The sequence below is a fragment of the Anopheles gambiae genome, chromosome 2, assembly GCF_943734735.2.
Source record: "Anopheles gambiae chromosome 2, idAnoGambNW_F1_1, whole genome shotgun sequence".
Classification (NCBI taxonomy): Eukaryota; Metazoa; Arthropoda; class Insecta; order Diptera; family Culicidae; genus Anopheles; species Anopheles gambiae.
Window position 1 is genome coordinate 25771728 of NC_064601.1, and position 19883 is coordinate 25791610.

The following is a 19883-nucleotide window of genomic DNA, read 5'->3' on the forward strand; positions in this document are numbered from 1 at the left end:
TCCTATGTGTATTAGCTCAATGGCTCGTCGAAACCGGTGCCACCGCCCCGGGATCATCTGCGGATAGAGAAGGACGGCCGGCTCACCAATCGCGCACCAGTACCAGCTCCACAAGTGCCAGATCGTAAGATTGTGCCGAACGCATCATCACAGCACCAGCATATCGGCCAGGTCCTGGAACCGACCCCGGATCAGTTAGATAGCATTAAGAAGTTCCAGGTGAGTGTATGAGCGACGAACCCCAACATTAGTGTAGATGAGATGTTTCCGGTAGAAATAGTTTTGGCACCTTTCTCGGATCGTCTCGCCGACTCCATTAGGGTGTGATGACACATTAGCGCCCACACGCCAGCTAACGACAAAAGTCATCTTTTTCCGGCCATTAGAAGCGATCGTCCGCAGGACGTAAATTGACTCGAATATCGGTCGGCCGGTCTGTCGACTGTCGCTGGGTGCGGGTTACCCTACTAAACGCACCCCATCGCGCTAGAATTGACAAACAAACTCACCCCTCACCGTGTTTGGTACGCACACCACTACACACGCATACATATACCTGTGTCGGTCGCAGGGTGACAGGTGAAACTGCTATGCACAAACGTGTCCGTGTGTGTGTGTTTGTTGGTCGGTCGTGTCGAGTGCATTCTGATGGGTGTGTGTGCGTGTGTATCAGTTCTGCCACCGTGTTCCCATGTTACCGATGCATACAAAATAAGAGCATCCGCACCTGAGACCTGTGTGGTGCAATCAATCGACCATTGGAAATGTCGCCTACTTTGTTGGCCCTACCGTACGCAACCGTCTCAAATCAGACATAACAAAACTAAACAAAAAATTGCCCTCCCTTCCCATTGTTTACATTGGAGCAATCGAAAGATTTGAGTGCTTTCGTTGCTTCAACTGTGCGCGGTTGTGTTGTTGCTGTTGGTGCATTTTTTACATGAACATGGGCAGTGTTGTTGTGTGTTTGAAATTGTTACCATCTCACTAACGCGACAAACAAACTCGCTGTGCGCTGTGTTTTGCTGTTGTTTGGGACATTATTGTTTTCCACAGCCCAGTCAGTTTTTGTCCAGCCACGCGTTTCCGGCCCGGGGGTGGGCTGCTGTGCTTGTTGTTGTGTAGCTCTCTTTCCTGCGTTACAGTTTATACAACATTTCCCCCCTGCCAATACGCCAACAGGTGTGGAGCAATTTGAATTGCAATCCATCCCCATTTTGGGTTGCCACTCGTTTTTTTTTTTTTTCGTTTTTGGACAAAGCGCGTGGACACAGAATCCCCACACCAAAACAAACCCTCAAACAACCCCACTCTGGGGCGGGTCGTCGCATTTCCCACTGTCGTCACCGCTGTATGCGTGTGTGTGCGGGAAGAAGCGGGTCGTAACAGCAGCAAACAAAAAGGGGGAAAAAGTAAACCGACCGGGGCCCGATGTCCGTACGCCCGCGATGCGAACACTGCGCGACAGTATCATAACAACAGTGCTTGCGTGCTTATTACTGGTTGTGTGACGGTGGTGGCACTCCGGGACAGAACGCCAGCCCGGCCGAGAGCTCTGTGTGTAGGCAACGCCGCGTGGAATGCGTATCTGAATTTGAGCGTGGAAATACGATCGGAAACGAATCAAACGATTGCAGTTTACACCCTCTCACGAACTCACCCCCAACCTTCTGGGTGTGTGTGATGCCGGGAAGTGGAAAGTGCTTCCCGTGCGATAAGAAAGTGTGTGGCACGCTGTTAAAAGTGTGGTGCGTGATTCATACGGTGATTTTTATAAACACGCCATAAAACCGCGCGATATCGCGGCTACGATCGTAATCGGGTTTCCAATTGTGTATGTGTGTGTGACCGACCGATAACAACGAAAAAAGTCGAAGCAAAGCTCGTCATTCGAGTTGCTCTGTTGGGTTTGAAAAGTGTTCGATCGGGCTGTGTTCCGGTCCCCGTGGTTTACCTACTGTTACTAGCAGTTAAATGTAGCGGAAACCCTTTGCCCGAGGGCGCCCCGTGTAAGCTTTAAATCCCTTGCAATTACATGCGCCACCCGCCCCGTGTGTGTGTCACGTACCCGCGAGAATATCTATCGATCGAAGAAAGAATAGATAATTAAATTACCCCACTCTGAAGTGTTGGCAACCACCGCGGGTCCATCATCATCAGCTGTGTGTGTCTTTTTTGCCGAAGGTTACCTTGATAAGACGCGCAAGCACATTGAAAACAGCACATTGAAGAATTTGGGCCGCATTTGCATGCGATTTGGCACGTGCTGTGTTCCCGTTCGGAGGCTAAACGGCCGGACCGACCAACGGTGATGTAATTCCTATTACCGGGACAGCCGGTTTTCTGTGTGGTCGCTGTTGTCGTTGTTGTTGTTTCTATGAGTGGCTGAATTCGCACACAGGTCCGGCGCGCGCCTGTTCTCTTCAGTGCGGTTGCGAGCGTCACTCGACAAAGTCACCCGCGATCGTGAACTTTCCGCTGTTGGTGGTTGCTGTGCGACGACCGACATCCGAATCCACCCTGAAGAATCGCTCCTTTCCCCCTTTGTGTTTGTGTCTGTGTGTGTGTTTGTGCACGAATTTTGTGCAAACTGGTTAGGGTCAGCTGGTGGTGCCGATAATTGACTTTCTATTTCTGAAACCACCGTCTCCATCCTACAAAACCATTTCCAACATGGCGACTGCTCACTGCGACTGGTGGTCAAGTTGAGAGCCGTCCATCGGATCGCTCCCACCTGGGGCACACACGTAGTAGTAGTAGCAGTAGGCTCTGGAGTGTGGGTTGACGACACAATCTCGGCGCTTGCGACTTTCGTCCCACATACACAAACACACTCCGCACAGAGAAACCCCTAAAACCAGTTTGTGCGGGAGAAATTCCCCGATAAGGGTGGATGCCGACGCAGCCGTCCCAAACAACAAGCTCCCAAACCGGAGCCCCAAAAGGACAGACTTTTTCCCGGGTCCCGGGTCGGTGTGGCTGTGCTGTGTTTCGTTTAGAGTTTGCCCATAAAACCCCAATCTTCTTCCCCAGTGAGTAGATTTTCGTAGAGCTTTTTGCAACAAACGCGTGCGTGCGTTTGCGCACCAAGCGCATGTGCAGCGGCGGCAGCACAAGGTTCTGACCTTGGTCGGGCGTGCTCGGCTGCTGAAAGGCGGTGAAAACCGAGGCGATCTCCAGCCGATCGTTTAGCCAAACGCGATCGTGCTTGGATAGTGTTGGCGGGGCAGTGTGGGAAACGTGCGATACGGCGGCGTCTTGCGATCGAAGATGCTCGACCGTGCTCAACAGGCGGGGCCAGCGGTCAAGGGAACGAACGGTGGCGTTACCCTTGCCCCGTCCAACTTGCTTTACGCGCAACGGCAGGCAAGTGTGCTGTGTGGTGCTGTGTTTGTGTGTGCTTTACTGACAAGATCGCGCTTTTGTAGTTACTTTAAACTAATGAGCTTTCCCCCCCCACTTCGTTACAGGAGCAACTGCGACGGCGAAGGGAGGACGAGGAGCGGATAGCGGCCCAGAATGACTTCCTGCGGAACAGTTTGCGCGGCTCGCAGCGGCTCCGCGCGCTGCAGGACAACCCGATCGAGAAGCCGCCGGTCGGCGTCGACAACGAGGCGTACGCGGACGATGAGGTGGTGGCGGTGGCAGCGGAGAAGATTATCGGTACGTGGGTCACTGTCGCACAGCCGTTTTCACACAGAATTAATCCACAATTGCACAATTATACACACACACACACACACAGGGTACGGCGAGCTGGTGGCGGCACTGCAGCGACTCCAGGGGCACCTCAACAAGCACGGCCTGGCGGCACTCGCTGGCCGGGTGACGGCAGCCCAGAGCCTGCTGCTCGGTCCGGGCATCGCGCGGGCCCTGGCCGTCCGGACGGCGGTCCTCGAGCGGCGGCGCCCGAAGATACCGAACCCCATCTGCCCCAATGCTCAAGCGCTAGCGAAGGATGTAAGTGAGCGGCCGCCATATTTGTATGAGCGAGATTGTAATGCGTAGCACTTTGCCCCCTTTGCCTTCTTCCAGTGCGTCGAATCGCTGGCCCAGTCCCGCTCGCAAACCGCGATCGAGCTGTGCGATCTGCTGTCCACGTACGAGATGGAGGGTCTGCTGCTGGCGCACGATCGGATCGCCTCGACCACGGACCGTTCGCCGATCGCTTCGTACGGTGGCAGCCCGATCACCGTCCCGGTGCCGCTCGGCACGGCCAGCAACAACACCACCAGCAACAACACCACCACCAGCAACAACAGCATCAACAATAACACCTTGACCAGTGCGGTGAAACCGGCCACTGTCATGCCATCAATTCCAAATAACGCTAGTTTAGTGAACAATAACAATAACAACATCGCTAAGGTAAGAGGAATTCACCCGCAGTGTGTAATTTTGCCGTCAAAACTGACCGGTATTTCCTTCCTCTTTCCACCTTCCCACACCTTCACAGAGGGAACCAATGAGTGTGCCGCTCGGGGTGCTGCGCGACGGCAGCCAGGACCACATCAAGATCATCCAGATCGAAAAGTCGTCCGAGCCGCTCGGTGCCACCATCCGGAACGAGGGCGAAGCGGTCGTGATCGGGCGGGTCGTGCGGGGCGGTGCGGCCGAAAAGTCCGGCCTGCTGCACGAGGGCGACGAAATACTCGAGGTGAACGGGATCGAGATGCGCGGCAAGTCGGTGAACGATGTGTGCGCCCTGCTCGGCTCGATGACCGGCACGCTCACGTTTCTGGTCGTGCCGGCGGGCGTACCGCAGATACTGCCCGGGCTCGGTATGCGCGATCCGCCCGTGCTGCACGTGCGGGCCCACTTCGACTACGATCCGGAGGACGACCTGTACATACCGTGCCGGGAGCTGGGCATCAGCTTCCAGAAGGGTGACGTGCTGCACGTGATCTCGCGCGACGATCCGAACTGGTGGCAGGCGTACCGGGAGGGCGAAGAGGATCAAACGCTCGCCGGGCTGATACCGAGCCAGTCGTTCCAGCATCAGCGCGAATCGATGAAGCTGGCGATCGCGGGCGAGGTGGGGCTGCGCACGCGCAAAGACATCAACGGGAAGGCGGGCGGCGGCTCGACCCTGCTGTGCGCCCGCAAGGGCCGGAAGAAGAAGAAGAAGGCCAGCAGCGAGCATGGGTACCCGCTGTACGCGACCGCCACCGCGGACGATCCCGACCCGGAGGAGATACTCACGTACGAGGAGGTGGCACTGTACTACCCGCGTGCCTCCCACAAGCGACCGATCGTGCTGATCGGGCCGCCGAACATTGGGCGGCACGAGCTGCGCCAGCGGTTGATGGCGGATTCGGAGCGCTTTGCCGCGGCCATTCCTCGTAAGCTGGATGCTTTCGTTGTGGAAAGAATTGTGCGCTTAATTAATGATGTTTTTATTTTCTTTCACGCAGATACGTCGCGAGCTCAGCGGGAGGGCGAAGTGCCGGGCCAGGACTATCACTTCATCTCGCGGCAACAGTTCGAGTCGGACATCCTGGCCCGCAAGTTTGTCGAGCACGGTGAATACGAGAAAGCGTACTATGGTGAGTGTGCCTTGGCGCTGGGTTGGTGTGGCCCTTCCTTTATTAATCGATTCCATCCATCACAGGCACATCGCTGGAAGCGATCCGAGCGGTGGTCGCTAGCGGCAAGATATGTGTGCTGAATCTGCACCCCCAGAGCCTTAAGCTGCTGCGCTCGTCCGATCTGAAGCCATACACCGTGCTGGTGGCACCGCCCAGCCTGGAAAAGCTGCGCCAAAAGCGGATACGAACCGGTGAACCTTACAAGGTCGGTATCATCGAGCTTTGGCTAGTAAAATTGTACCATTTTTTCTTTTCTAAATTCACATTCCTCCTTTCTTTGTCTCTCTGTAGGAAGAAGAACTGAAGGAAATCATTGCCACCGCACGAGACATGGAGGCACGCTGGGGCCATCTGTTTGATATGATCATCATCAACAATGATACCGAGCGGGCGTACCATCAGCTGCTGGCCGAGATCAATTCGCTCGAGCGGGAACCGCAGTGGGTCCCGAGCAGCTGGCTGCACAACTAGGTACCATCGCGGCACAGAAGTCGCTCGCCGTGGGCATCATAGCAGCTGGGCTGGCCACAGCTGGCTAGGTATAGGGCGGGATTGGAGGGATCTTACCGAGGATGCAAGTCGATCAGTCCCACGTAGCACGTGGATTTGTAGGGAAACACCACATTGCGTTAGGGAAGCTATTCCAGCTGTATGGGGAAGAACGGGCTTTAGGACCCGTCCGAACAAATCAAGTACAGTGTAAACCGTAGGTAATCACCACCAGAAGTCCAGAATGTCGGTGTTAAGACCCGGAGCGAATCTTCTTACCTAGACATCCTAGCGAAATCGTCAACTATCGTACGTCGTACTCCCCCGTTTAAAACTCAATAGATTCTTATTATACATATGCATATAGATACATATATATATAAATACATACATAAATGTACGTATCACTATACTTTATTGAGCCTTGTTATGTTATCGTTTGTCTCACTCTCTCAAAACACACACACCCACACAGGCTCACAGCCACACGCACACGGTGTGGCACGGTTTAGCGAAGGAATGGGCCTGTCGTTCTGTGCAACGATTGCCCTTTTCTCTGTTGGGTCGATCGACAATGGATAACAATTTTGTAGTACTCTCTCTCTCTCTCTCTCTCTCTCTCTTTCTCTCTCTCTCTTTTTCTCTCTTTCTCTTTTACGCATACTTTTATACACTTACTTTACGTAGTAACCAATTGTGTATTGCACGTTGTGTGGTGGGACAGAGAAAGAAACAGAAAGAGAGAGTGTAAAAAGAGAGAGAAAGAGAGAGAGAGAGAGAGAGAGAGAGAGAGAGAGAGAGAGAGCTAAAGACATATTGTGGTCACAGGAATGGGGTTTTTGTTATACATTAGTGATTAGTGTTTTGCTTTTGAGCGAACGCGAAGGGAATGGTATGTCGTTCTGTGCAGGGACTGCCATTTTCCCTTCCCAGTAGCTCTGTGCGTGTGTGTAGTGTAGCTTTTTTTTTGTTTTTAGAATAATGAATGTTTTATTTATCTAGAGTTTTATGTGGCAAACCCGACGTGGGAAAGGAAAGGGAGGAAAAGAGGGTTGAGTAAGAGGAGGGCAATGGGAAGGCCTGCTGTAGTAGAAGGTGTAATATTTGTTTGTCTTGGTTGTCTTTGTTTTTCACAAGGAAACATTCTATTGCATCTTAGAAAAAGACACGAGCAGTAAAACCCGAGTACACAATAAAAAAGCAATTTCTAAATGTCGTAACAAATACTATCAATCCCGCGTAGAATAGATGGTGGGGGAAAAAATGAGGCGATGTTAAAGAAAGGCTGCGAAAAAGAGAAACCTATGAAACAAAACAAACAAACCCCCGGGGAAGATGAAATAGGAAGTAACGCAAAAATCATACAGAAAAGAAAACCAATGTAATGTAGTTACGGTAATAAAATGAACAAACACAACAACAAAACAAACCAAGAAGAGAAACAACAACAACCAATATGTAGAGGAAAAAGTATATTGAAGAAATGGTATGAAAAGATGTTGTTAACGTTGCGAGATGAAAACAGCAGAAAAGAAAACATATATAGAAAACAGTTAAATAATCAGCCGCAGCAAGCAAGCAAGCAACCCGCCCGCCCCATGTGTCAGAGACCTTAGTGGAACGATTAGTACGTACTTGGAGAAGGTAGTGAGTCCAAACATTCACACGAAAACAAATCAAAATAATTATAATGCGGCTGCCGTGCGCCGAACGGTTCGATTCCTAGGAACATTACATTGCGCGGGAAAACAAACAAGTCCTTTTCCCATCCTCCCCTTCTTCTTCTAGACAGAACAAATAAATGCAAATGAAAAAAAATAATAATAATACCGTGTGTAGAACCAAGTACCAAGTGCGATCGTAAGCGATCGTAGTTCTGTAGTTTTCTTCTTTTGAGGAGCTCCACGTGCACGCGCGCTCAAAAACTATGGATGACATCAACTACACTATTTAAGAGATTAAAAGGTTCCACGTGTGCGCCTTGTACGCACACGTGCGATAGAATATCGTAGAGTTGGTTGTAGGATTCTTACGGGTCGAACTATATTGAGGATTGATGATGGTCAAACAAGGTCTAGTGTAATGGGATAGTGAATGCCAAAAACAAAACGACGTTTTGTTCGTATGTTAAAGTAAAGACTTATCGAACTTTTTGGGTAATATTTTTGAGGGTGCACATTATTAAGTTGCAAAAAAGTGGTTACTGTACCGTGTAGAAAATTAGTTTTTTTAATGTACTTTTATTCCTAATTTTACTCATAAATGACGTGCAAATGAATGATAGTCCGTGAATAAACAATAAATTACTTCAAATACCTTTTCTTGTTTGCTTTTCTCGGATGAATTACGCGAAATAAATTAAAAAGCACTTTCACAAACCGAAAATGTCCCAAACGCAGTAACGGCTGTTTTGAATTCGGGCCGTTTCCTACCCCTCGCCAAAAACTGGCGAACTGTCAGCGTGCTGCTGCTGTCAACAGAGTGACCAGAAATACCGATTTATCTGTGTTCCTACCGATTTTTTATATGCCTACCGATTCACAGATGACCGCCCTAAAACTACCGATTTTCCATTTATCCTACCGACAATCACAGATATTTGATTTTTCAGTCGTTTAAGCTTAATCTGTGGCGCTTGGGATGCTATTTCAAGGATTGTTAACCACATTTGTTACTTAACGCGCTGATGCACGTTTGTTTGCCTGGCTCTTTTTATCCGTTAAAATTTAATGTTCATAATAAGTAGACTATGTCAGTTGTGGGGATTTCGAGAATTGCTCGCCAAAGAAAATTATTTTAATTTGAATTTGAATCTCGCTGTCCGCGGTTTAAGCTCACCTGACAGAAAAAGAGAATTAAATTTTCAGGCGAGGGGAAGGTAGAAACATGTGGGGCTTGAACCCACGACGGGCATGTTATTAAGTCGTTCGAGTTGACGACTGTACCACCAGACCGGCGCTCTCTTGCATGCCTTTAAAATACACGAGGCGCTCTCACTGAAAAGAACGCTCGCTCGCGCTGTTTCATTGTATTTTCCTCATACCCCTTCCTTTCCGTTTCTTCCCGAACAAGCTGCACTAGTGCGAGCGAGACACCGATACCACCATGCCGCTAGGAGAAAACCAAACTGAGCGCGCAGGCTGAAAGTGAACGCACACATTCACACATGTGTAATTGTGTGAGTGCAAAAACTGTGTGGAAACCAAAACACGCTCGCGGCTCTGCGTAATTCCGTGTATTTCCAACCGTCTCCCCCTGCTTCTACATGCCCCTCGTCTGAAAGTCGCACACTTTTTCATTCTCTTTGCTAGTAGGATAATCATTAAAATAATTGATTAAATTTAAATTGTTGCGTTCTGAACAGTGCTCCTGCCGAAATCTGCCAATATAATCTGGCCACACTGGTCCGCAGGTCAGGCGAGCTTTTTGGCGGCCACCGTCGCAAAACCGTCGCAAAACGTCAAAACCGGCGTCGAATGTACTGCAAACCGACGTCGCCAGCGAGCGAAACTCGCAACGATTTCGAGGCGCTGGCGACGGTCGTTTTTGACGTTTTGCGACGGTTGTTGACCTTTCGAGCGAGCTTTTGCCCTGCGGTCCAATGTGACCAGATTATATTGGCAGATTTCGGCAGGAGCACTGTTGAGAACGCAACCATTTAACCGTCTTGTGTACGACCAAAAAACTTTACGTAATCGTACAACCGCCTACACGGGTAGGCCATACCCAAGTGCCATAAATCCACTAAACGACCACTAAACGGCTTCTAAACGACTCAAGTTCTCTACCTAAACGGAATATAGAAAGACTTCGTTTAGCAGACGGCAAACGACTCATGCATTCTAAAAATAGCAAAAAAGCTGGTGGCGCTCTCTGTTGGTGGGATACCCCAACCAGTTGAGCTTCATCGCTTGGAGGAGAGCTTTCTCATTTCCTCTGTACTGTTGTATGGTTTCGCATTAAAGTTATGCATCGCTAGAACTAGAACGGCGATACGATTGTTTAAATACTAAATTCCAACGGAAACCACCAGCACTGAAGCAAGTGAGATTTGAGTAATGGTCGTTGGTGTTGATACCCACGTATCTGACCACACGACCATTCATATAGATTTTTGCTCAGAAAGTTAGAAGGCTATATAGATCATGATAAGATGAAACTTGTCGAAACACATTGCAAGAAAAGGATAGCAATATAATGATGAGTTGTAATACGCCATCTATTGATCAAACCAATGAAGCTGTGGAGCTTTATTTTTTTTTCTATGGATATTCAATTTTCCAGTCGTTTAAGCTTAACCTGTGGCGCTTGGGTACAATTTGTATGGAAGAATGATGTTTTTTGTGATTAAAAGAGTATATCTTTTGAATTTGTTGTAAGATTTGAATTAAAACTGTCTTATAGGTTCATAATTTGAGCCGGTCTCGTAGTACAGTCGTCAACTCGTACGACTTAACAACATGCCCGTCATGGGTTCAATCCCCAAATAGACCGTGCCGCCATACGTAGGACTGACTATCCTGCTATGGGGGGGGGGAACCAATTAGTCACTGAAAGCCAAAGCCCACTAGTGGTACAGGCAGGCCTTGACCGACAACGGTTGTTGAGCCAAAGAAGAAGAAGAAGATAGGTTCATAATAATGTTTTATAACATATCGTTGTAAAATTAGAATTTTAAAAATCCTATCAATATTTTTTTTAATCAAAAATGTGCAGTAAGGCACGTGTCTGTGCTCCATCGCATGCGATTTTATCGCACGTGCTGTCAAACGCTTTTTTGTATAATATTGCGATTATTGGGATGATTTTAATAATAAAACGATTATGAAAAATTAAGTTGAGATTGTTCCTACAAAACACCACACATTTAGTTTGACAGATAAAATCGGATGCGACGTCCGATGAAATCAAAAATTTTTGATTCCGTCGTACGACGAAATCGCACGTCCGACGTTATCTGTCAAATCTCATATCAAATTTTGACAGGCCTTCCGATAAAATCGCATCCGATGGAGCACAGACACGAGCCTAACTCCAACACCCCAACCGGCCTTGCCGCATGTTTTAAGTGGATGAATAGTCTGTGGCGACCACGGTGTGGCCCTACCACTGTTCGGAGCTGACCTCCAGCCTGACATACACCGCGCACGGATTAACCGAAGACGTCAACGTGACATAAGCCACGAGGCCGCGCAATACACTTCCGCCTCATCTTTTATAAAAACCCAGCGAACACTATACGCGATCTCTTTTCCCTTTATTCTCTTCTCAAAGACACATCCAATTTTTGTAAACCATTCGACACAGTATAAATAAATCTTGGCAATCTCAAAATCTAAAAATGGTCTACCGTTTATTCTGGTAGCCAAAAGTCTTTTTCTAAGTTTTACTTACGTTTCTTTCAAAAGTTATATACATTTTTCAATTGTTTTGCTTGTTGTATAAACATATATGTTGACGATCAATAAAATATACTCATCTGTGTTGTGTACAGAAACAGTGCAGTGTAACCGCGACTCGATGCTGTCGTGGAACTGACAGCATCCGACGTCCGAATGGCCGTTAAGGGCTTCGGGAGCGATCGGGCTACCGAGGGTTCGCACTCGATCATAGGCTGCGACCCGACACACACAACAGTCTTGTAGCATATATAGTGGAACGTCGATTATCCGGGCAGCTCGGGACCGGGCGTTTGCCGGTTAATCGATTTGCGCGGATAATGGTCTAAGAAATGTCAAATTCATATAAAAATTAAATAATCCACTAGTTTTATGATTAATTCACCTTGAATCAATCGATAAATCGTTAGTAGAATATTATTTTAATCAATAACTATAGGTTGTTGTTCATGAACAACTGTTCATGAACAAAAATAAATTTCGAAAACACCACTAGACACTACAGAGCTGCACAAAAAACTTTTTGCCCACTTGACTATCGTAGCAAATGTTCACTGTACGTTTGAACAGCTGTCACATTTATGCGCACGGTTAAGGCGACGCTCTAGCAGCAATCGAACACGACATCCGACACGAACAAACCCATATAATATATGTCGGTGCACTGTCAGACACAAACAAACAAACAAGACAAACATGTCAAATCCCATACATTTTTGATGTTCGATGTCGTGTTCGATTGGTGCTAGCACCGGGTAAGCCGCTCGCCGGTTAATCCGCCCCCGGATAATCGACGTTCTACTGTATATTATTTATATTAGAATATAGCGATTGATACAGAAGAGCCGCGTGTGTCCTTTAGTATCCTCAATTGTGCACCAGTCCGAAACACAAAAATCTGTTTTGTTAAAAACTGGCTCCGACCGGCTCCAGACAACTTCGGAACCTCCTCCACTCCAATCCAACGGAGCCGGCTCTGCACCCACGGCTCCGAAGCTGACTCCGCTCCAGCTGCTCCGGAGCCGGCTCCGCACCAACTACTCCACGTTCACGGCTCCGGAGCCGGTTTTTACAGATTGCACCAAAACAATAATTTTAAATATTTTTTAAAACAGGAATATCCATAATTAGCTGAGTAAATAATGTTGAAAGGAATCTATAAAAAAATCGATAAGTTTTGAACATTGTTCAACAATCACACAATCACATCGGGTGTTATATTCTACACTTGCGAGATGATAGATTCGTTTTATACGCTATCATACAATGCCGTCTCTGTTTGTTGTGGGCATCCGTGCCGACCCCTGGACTTGCCGTGGCAGTTGCGCTGCCACCGGTCAACGTCCAGGGGAACGACAGTGTATCACGCACACTGTCGCACACACTAAGCAGCGCAAGGCTTAGTGTGTGCCGAGCGCACAATTAGAGTGTGTTTGCGAGCCGATCGAGCAGGAGCTGTCGGCAGGGGTGCTCGGTGCGGCTGGTGGGCGGCCACCACACTTGTTATTTTAAAGTGTATTGTGTATTGTGTATCTTATTTATTTTGTATGTTGTATGAGTGTAATAAAATATTTAAGTACAAAAGTTCTAAACATAAAACTATTGAAACGTTAGTCCAGAGCCGTTGGTCCGGAGCCGTTGATTCATCGCCGGCTCTGTTGGTGCGGATCCGGCTCTGGAGCTGTTGGTGTAGATCTGGCTCTGGAGCCGTGGGTGCCATTGGTGCACTCCAAAACACCCATTCCTATTCGGCAGTAACACTATGACAAAAGTATGAATGTATGTGTTAACTTTCAGCCAATTATATTTCGTTTGCCTGTAGTGGTTGGTATCATTTTAAAAGAGATGATTTCAGTGTTAATTTCAAAATATTGTTACACATCATGCAATAAAATTTAACTGTACACAACTGTAATACAACATTTGAAAGAAAAGAAAAAGACATAAGCATCCACTTAAAACATGCGGCAAGGCCGGTTGGGGTGTTGGAGTTACTGCACATTTTTGATTAAAAAAAATATTGATAGGATTTTTAAAATTCTAATTTTACAACGATATGTTATAAAACATTATTATGAACCTATAAGACAGTTTTCATTCAAATCTTACTACAAATTCAAAAGATATAGGCTGGTATTATTGAATCCGTTCGTAGCGGCGGCGTACGTCCCGACACTCATTTTCCTAACGTACTAGATCGTTGCTACAGTTATTCACCGCGGCGTTGTAGGACCGGGCGCAAGAAATGTGTTGCCATCCCTAGAATTTCATGTGAGTGCCGTACGTTCCCGCTACGAACGGATTAAATGATACCAGCCATACTCTTTTAATCACAAAAAACATCATTCTTCCATACAAATTGTATGGCCTACCCGTGTAGGCGGTTGTACGATTACGTAAAGTTTTTTGGTCGTACACAAGACGGTTAAATGGTTGCGTTCTCAACAGTGCTCCTGCCGAAATCTGCCAATATAATCTGGTCACATTGGACCGCAGGGCAAAAGCTCACTCGAAAGGTCAATAACCGTCGCAAAACGTCAAAAACGACCGTCGCCAGCGCCTCGAAATCGTTGCGAGTTTCGCTCGCTGGCGACGTCGGTTTGCAGTACATGCGACGCCGGTTTTGACGTTTTGCGACGGTTTTGCGACGGTGGCCGCCAAAAGCTCGCCTTGCCCTGTGGGCAAAGTGACCAGAAATACCGATGTATATATATATTTGGGTTTGAAGGAAAAAATCTCATTTTTTTGTAATCATTGAACGATGAAACTCAGCCAAACAATCAAATCAATCTAAATAATCCAGCGAAAATCAAATTACAACACGTACGATAAAATCGTATCCAATGGAGCACTGCAGTGGCCCTAAGCGGTCGCGTGGAGCCCCAAGAAAAAGAACTTGCCACTACTGAGAAAAAAGAATGAGCATCTTAGTTACCCTACCAGCATTAAACGGCTTTGAAGGCATTCAGAAGGCATTTAAGGCGATAGTCGCCTTAGAAGGCGAATAAAGATTTCAACCGAAACTTTCACGGCTGTAACGGGTTCTCTTCGAAATCTTTCAACTTTTTGATTCAACGAGAACAGATAGCTTGCCACCATCTTAGCTTGTTTATATACTGGTTTTGCACCCTCACTGATGTAACTGCCAAATAGAGCAGTGACAACGCTTTTGATTCTGAATCGAGAAAGCGTGTGATCAAATCCTGATTTTTATAATCTTTTTTGTGTTTATTTCTTTTTAGATTAATATTTTCTTGCTATGATTAATACAAACAAAATTTTTGTGAAGCAAAATTAAACAATACCTTTTGAAAACACATAATAATTACACTATGTTCACCTTTCATTATTAGGATGGGAGAAATATGTATCTCATTTCTCCTTATCTAATAAAAGTTATCAAAATGAGTTTGATATATTAACACCTTTCAACGGGTTGGTCTTTAACAACCGAATAATGCAGACCATCTTTAATAAAGTGAAATAGCTCAGAGCTTAACGCAAGAGAACATAACACGTAAATCGTGCTATCGAATCTCACGCACATATCTGGGAACACTACAACAGCGCAGTGCTGAAGACGCTTGTAAGGTTTTCTTTTGACAGTTGCAATTTCAAATTTCAAATTAAAAGCGAAATTTTTCATTGACATATTTCAAAAGCATTTAATTACTGCTAAATGCACTGCTGATCGTCTTCAATTCGCCGGCGATTACAAGGCGATTAGAAGGCATTTAACGGAAATTTGCGGGTAGGGTATTCTTTGGTTTAGAATTCCTAGTACCATTTTCAGATCAACACTTCAGAAAGACCTTCATTTGTGTAACCGCTGAACCAAATCTAATCCATATCCTTAGTAAAGGATGCATATTCTTTTGAAATGGAACTTTAATTTTGCGCATTAGTGCCCCCCCCCCCCCCCATCACGCTTAACACTTCTTTCGCTTTCACTTCTTTCAACTCGAGTTAAGAGAGCGGTACTTGTTCCGACGCAATGCGTTGCGATTTTGCCAAAATGTATGGGATTTGACAGACGCATGCGTTAACGACGCACGACGCAGCGTCAAAGTAGAAAAATTTCTATTTCGACGCACGTCGTGATGCGTCTGTCAAAATGGTTCAATCATATCGGGTGAAAATCGATATTTTTTCACGTTAAATTGTTTCGAGCGCAATTGGACGTGTAATTGGACTACTAAATAATTTTATTAACAAAACAAAATAAATGTAGAGAAAGTAATTTCGTAATTGCTGCAAAACAGGTGTGTGCGGGTCAGTATCAATGTGCAATAATAAAGCGAAAACATGCTTTGCACTGTTTTGAGCAGAACTGGAAATGATTTTACAGTTGTAATTTAACATTATAATCACATCAGAACCTATAAATAAGAGGTATTATTGCTGTTTGTAGATGTTTTCCTTGGTAAAATGTGTTGACATATCCATGCAGAACGCAGCGAACAGATACCAGCATGCGTCACGCAATGCGTTGCGATACGCTGCGTCGAAACAAGTACCAAGCCCTAAGTTTCGAGTTTTAACCTACCGAAAACTACCGATAAAATTTTGATGCGCCTACCGAAAACCGCCAAAATAATCTGGCCACACTGGCTGTCAAAGTGACGCCATCGCAAAAGCAAGCCAGAGCGTAAACAAAGCGCTGCTGCTGCAAACGGAAAACATCCAAAAAGGTGAACGAAACTCTACGCTGTGAACGTTTCCGCCCGGGGCCCGTTCGACGCCATGCCGCCTGTAAAAACCGATGGAGACAGCGACGGGGACGGCGATCTGTCCGGGGCCGAGTCGGAACGGTCCGGATCGAGCCAGGGGCAGGACCACGATTCCAGCGCGGAGGAAGCGGATGAGCCCGATTCGGACGATTCGTCGGAAATGTCCGAGGGGGAGTGCGAACGAAGGCGCACCAACTGCCAGGACAATCTGAGTAAGTGTGCGGCAGGGGCGGGAAAGTGGATCAATTGCAATAATCGGACGACCTCTTGCCACCTTTGCCACCTTTGCAGCAAGCCTGGAGAAACAGTTTGCCATCCTGAAGGAGCAGCTGTACAAGGAGCGGATGGTGCAGGTGGACCACAAGCTGCAGCAGATCCGGGGCGGCCGGTTGCAGGACTACTTTGTGCCGCTGCAGCAGCTGCAAACCAACATGGACAGCCGGAAGGAGGTCGCGGAAGTGATGAAGAAGTACCGCGTGAATAACGTGAAGAACAAGTACGAGGGTGAACTGCAGGCCTGCTACCAACACTTTGAGGTAAGATTGAACGACAACAAAGCGCGCCCATTCCTCCCATCAACAATGCTCTTTTCCTGTGCAGAGTGAGAAAAACCTCGCCATAGACGCGATCAGCGACGAGCTGATGGAGAAGGTGCGCCGCCTGGAGGAGGATCGGCACAATGTGGACATTTCCTGGGCGGACTGGGGCACCAGCACCCGCACGGCGAAGGTGCGCGGCCCGGGCCGCAAGAAGGCGGTAACCGTGTCCGGCCCGTACATTGTGTACATGCTGCGGGAGGAGGAAATTCTCGACGACTGGACGGCGATTCGAAAAGCACTGAAACGATCGACGGCGGCCGCTACCTGATATTTATCATAGTAAGTATTCCAAACGGAGTAGAGAGAGAGAGTGTGTGTGTGTGTATAGGGCGTAGGCGGTAAAGTTTTGAACGGCGTATCTTTCCCGTATCGGTACGGTCTGCGAGCGTATTTTCTGCAATAAGCAATCCAGCTAAAAGACTTAAGGTGTGTACATCGTGGAAAGGATAGCGCGATCAATCATGAATTTCTTTTTTACCTTGTATTAAAATTAATATGAAAAATCGACCCGAAATCCGGTTTCCTGTCTCATCCATCCGAAGCATCGCGTTTAAGCTAATTAGTCACTAAAATGCACGCTTTATTTAACACCATTTGCCCGCCGACAGACCGAACCCCCTCTTCACATTCCCTTCTCGAGCAGGAACTTTTCCACGAACGCGACATGGTCGCCCTTCAGCTCGATCTGTCCGCTCATCTCGTTCACGCGCGTAATAATCGGCCGGTTCAGCTGGCGCTCGATGTGGTAGCGCAGCTCCGCCTCCAGCAGCCATATGTCGCCCTCCACGTGCCGGACGGCCGTTATTCGCCGCTGGCCCCGGAACGACCGGCGCAAGTACACCGGTAGCATGTGATTTTTCGTCCGCTGCACCACATACTTCAGGCCGGGCTGGGGGTTGGCCGGTTTCCAGCCCGACGGGTACGCGTCCTTCGCCGTCGGCTTGGGCACGGTGCGGGGCGCAAGCAGCCGCTCGACATACTTCCACTCGGGCGGGTTCCGTACGACCTCCACCTCGGGATACTGGGCCAAATCACCGACCGGTTCGGACGAGCGGAAGGAAGACCATCGTACGGAGGCTGCTGTTACATTCTAAGAGGAATAGAAGGAGTTGAATACATTGTATTACTGGTGAGTACTGTAATATCTGCACGTACCTGTACGGGTTTCGGGAGGTGGTGGTTAATAGAATGCAGGGAAATGATTCGATTTAAGCTGAATGTTTTGCTGCACACCATGCGAAGCGCCATGATTACGAAAACAAACGTGTTTGTTCGCGTCGCACACTGACAAGCGCCACTGTCGAGGTTGCGTGTTCGCGTCGGAATGAAAACGGTTCGCCTTTTCCGACAACGTGACGTTTGCATTTTAAAATGACAGTTGTGCTGTTGTGCGACAGTCGGGGAGCAAAATCAATGTCGGTTTGTTGGAGATTAAATATAAAAAGGGCGTTTAAAAGATGTATTTTACAGTTGATCAATTATTAAACAATGTAAAGGTTATATTTTAATGTGTAAACGTTCACATAAATTAAAACACCTCCAAATCGCTTATTATTCACCTTTCCAAGGGGCTAGAATAATTTTCCCTTAGTATAAGCCAACACAATCCTTTCCAGTTAACAAAACCCTCTAACGATTGCATAAAAGAATTCTTCACGCAATATGACATATTTGATTAAAATAATCTTGTCAAATTAGCTCTTTAATTCCGAATTGTTTGATGTTGATTAGTTCAGCTTTCTATTAACGATTGCATCTTACTCCCTCCAAATGCTATAAAACACCACACAGACACGTAATAAAAGAAGCTTATCAATTGAACAATGAGGACGACATTTGCCAGTCAGCAATTTATCTTTCCACTAGACTTGATGCTAACCATCAACGTGAATGTTGAGGATGATCTTCAGTTTTTTTTTCATCTCAACCAGAACCAGCCAAAGTACGAACATGTTTCTTCATCGTTTCTACGGCCACATACTTGGGGTGGAAAGTTTGAGATGGAAAGTTTTTCTTTTCTTTCTTTTGTGCCTCCCGTACGCCTGTTCCGGTTCCTGTCCGTGTCTCAATTGTGTCTTCATTCCGATTAGCCGGATGGTAAAGTGAAGATGATAACCGTTATGTACTTTTTCCCGTTTTAAGATGGAACGGATGAACAACGGCCATAAAAAAGCCCAAACTAAATTGAGCTTTTGCCGGCCTTTCCGAACGCTAGAAGTGCATGCAAAAGCGAATTCCTTCCCAAAAAGACAGACCTCTCTGCAGCACGAAACCATTTCAAGGACATCGGAAACGGCCTAAAATACCATGCTGTACATAATGTACATGGCTGGCCTATTGGCAAGGTCCCCATCGTTGTCCATTTTCCAGCGTTCCGGTTTCCAAGCACACACACACACACACACACACCAGCCATGGCATGCGAAAGCTTCACCAAACGGACACCAACGGGGGCCAACGAGGTGGTCGTATCGATTTTTATCGTGAATCGTCGCATGCACGTCGCACACATAGACCAAACGGCGTAGGAACGTGCTGTACAACATGCTGAGGTGTCCCTGTCACGACGATGATCCAAATCCCTTTATGTATCAGTTGAGTTTATTATCTTCATCATTAATAAGCAAGCCCCAGTGGCCGAGGATCAGTGTGCGACGGTGTCCCCGGAAACCGGACGTGCCGACGCGTTCCCTAATGGAGCACGAACATATTAGGTCGCAGTGTAATTGAAATCAATAGGCGTTTTGACGGCAATGATGGTGTGCCATCGTTTTTCTGCAATCACGCTTATCTAATTAAGACTTTGAGCTGTCTGCCTTATCAGTAAATAGAGCCCCCGCTCCACCGCTTTGCAATCGGCTCGTACATAAAGCTTCACAATGTTTACCTGCGACAATCAAAAGTTCAAACAAAACGAATCGATAATGCTGACGCAGCGCTTCCGCATCGCACTGACGGTATGGTTCTTTGTGCAATGGAGTCAAAATTAAGGGCAAATATTCTCCTTTTTATTCAATTAAACATAAAGTAGGAGTAAGATGGTTTGGTAAAAGCTTTGCTCCTTTGCTATCGGGGCGA

The 19883-nt window shown here is 47.2% G+C and overlaps 3 protein-coding genes across 14 annotated transcripts in view; 2 read left to right on the forward strand and 1 right to left on the reverse strand.

Annotated features, from left to right (window-relative positions):
• LOC1273257 (protein PALS1) overlaps positions 1-7925 on the forward strand; it is a 33864-nt gene extending 25939 nt beyond the window's left edge. For all 12 annotated transcript variants that reach the window (XM_061651034.1, XM_061651035.1, XM_061651032.1 and 9 more), the window contains 8 exons: positions 16-219; positions 3471-3663; positions 3746-3960; positions 4036-4368; positions 4457-5342; positions 5415-5546; positions 5612-5793; positions 5880-7925. In XM_061651034.1, coding sequence (XP_061507018.1) covers positions 16-219; positions 3471-3663; positions 3746-3960; positions 4036-4368; positions 4457-5342; positions 5415-5546; positions 5612-5793; positions 5880-6059 — 2325 coding nt within the window. In that variant the 3' untranslated portion in view covers positions 6060-7925. The remainder of the gene's footprint in view (positions 1-15; positions 220-3470; positions 3664-3745; positions 3961-4035; positions 4369-4456; positions 5343-5414; positions 5547-5611; positions 5794-5879) is intronic.
• Positions 7926-16080: 8155 nt separating this feature from the next.
• Positions 16081-17312, forward strand: LOC1273256 (breast cancer metastasis-suppressor 1-like protein). The gene is made up of 3 exons (XM_312215.4): positions 16081-16418; positions 16498-16742; positions 16807-17312. Exons 1-3 carry the CDS (start codon positions 16220-16222, stop codon positions 17071-17073), a joined length of 711 nt encoding a protein of 236 aa, XP_312215.3. The 5' UTR covers positions 16081-16219; the 3' UTR covers positions 17074-17312.
• Positions 17313-17364: 52 nt separating this feature from the next.
• On the reverse strand, positions 17365-18126 carry LOC1273255 (large ribosomal subunit protein mL49). The gene is made up of 2 exons (XM_312214.5): positions 17961-18126; positions 17365-17895 (listed from the first exon to the last, which is right to left on the reverse strand). The coding sequence occupies exons 1-2, from the start codon at positions 18051-18053 to the stop codon at positions 17428-17430; spliced, it is 561 nt and encodes a 186-aa protein (XP_312214.4). The 5' UTR covers positions 18054-18126; the 3' UTR covers positions 17365-17427.
• Positions 18127-19883: the final 1757 nt, after the last annotated feature.

Bases quoted from the DNA above. Each gene is read 5' to 3' on its own strand.
- LOC1273256 (XM_312215.4), top strand. From the start codon at position 16,220: ATGCCGCCTGTAAAAACCGATGGAGACAGCGACGGGGACGGCGATCTG. The intron at 16,419-16,497 runs GTAAGTGTGCGG...CCACCTTTGCAG, and splicing joins CAACTGCCAGGACAATCTGA to CAAGCCTGGAGAAACAGTTT. The intron at 16,743-16,806 runs GTAAGATTGAAC...TTTCCTGTGCAG, and splicing joins CCTGCTACCAACACTTTGAG to AGTGAGAAAAACCTCGCCAT.
- LOC1273255 (XM_312214.5), bottom strand. From the start codon at position 18,053: ATGGCGCTTCGCATGGTGTGCAGCAAAACATTCAGCTTAAATCGAATC. The intron at 17,896-17,960 runs GTACGTGCAGAT...TATTCCTCTTAG, and splicing joins ACCTCCCGAAACCCGTACAG to AATGTAACAGCAGCCTCCGT.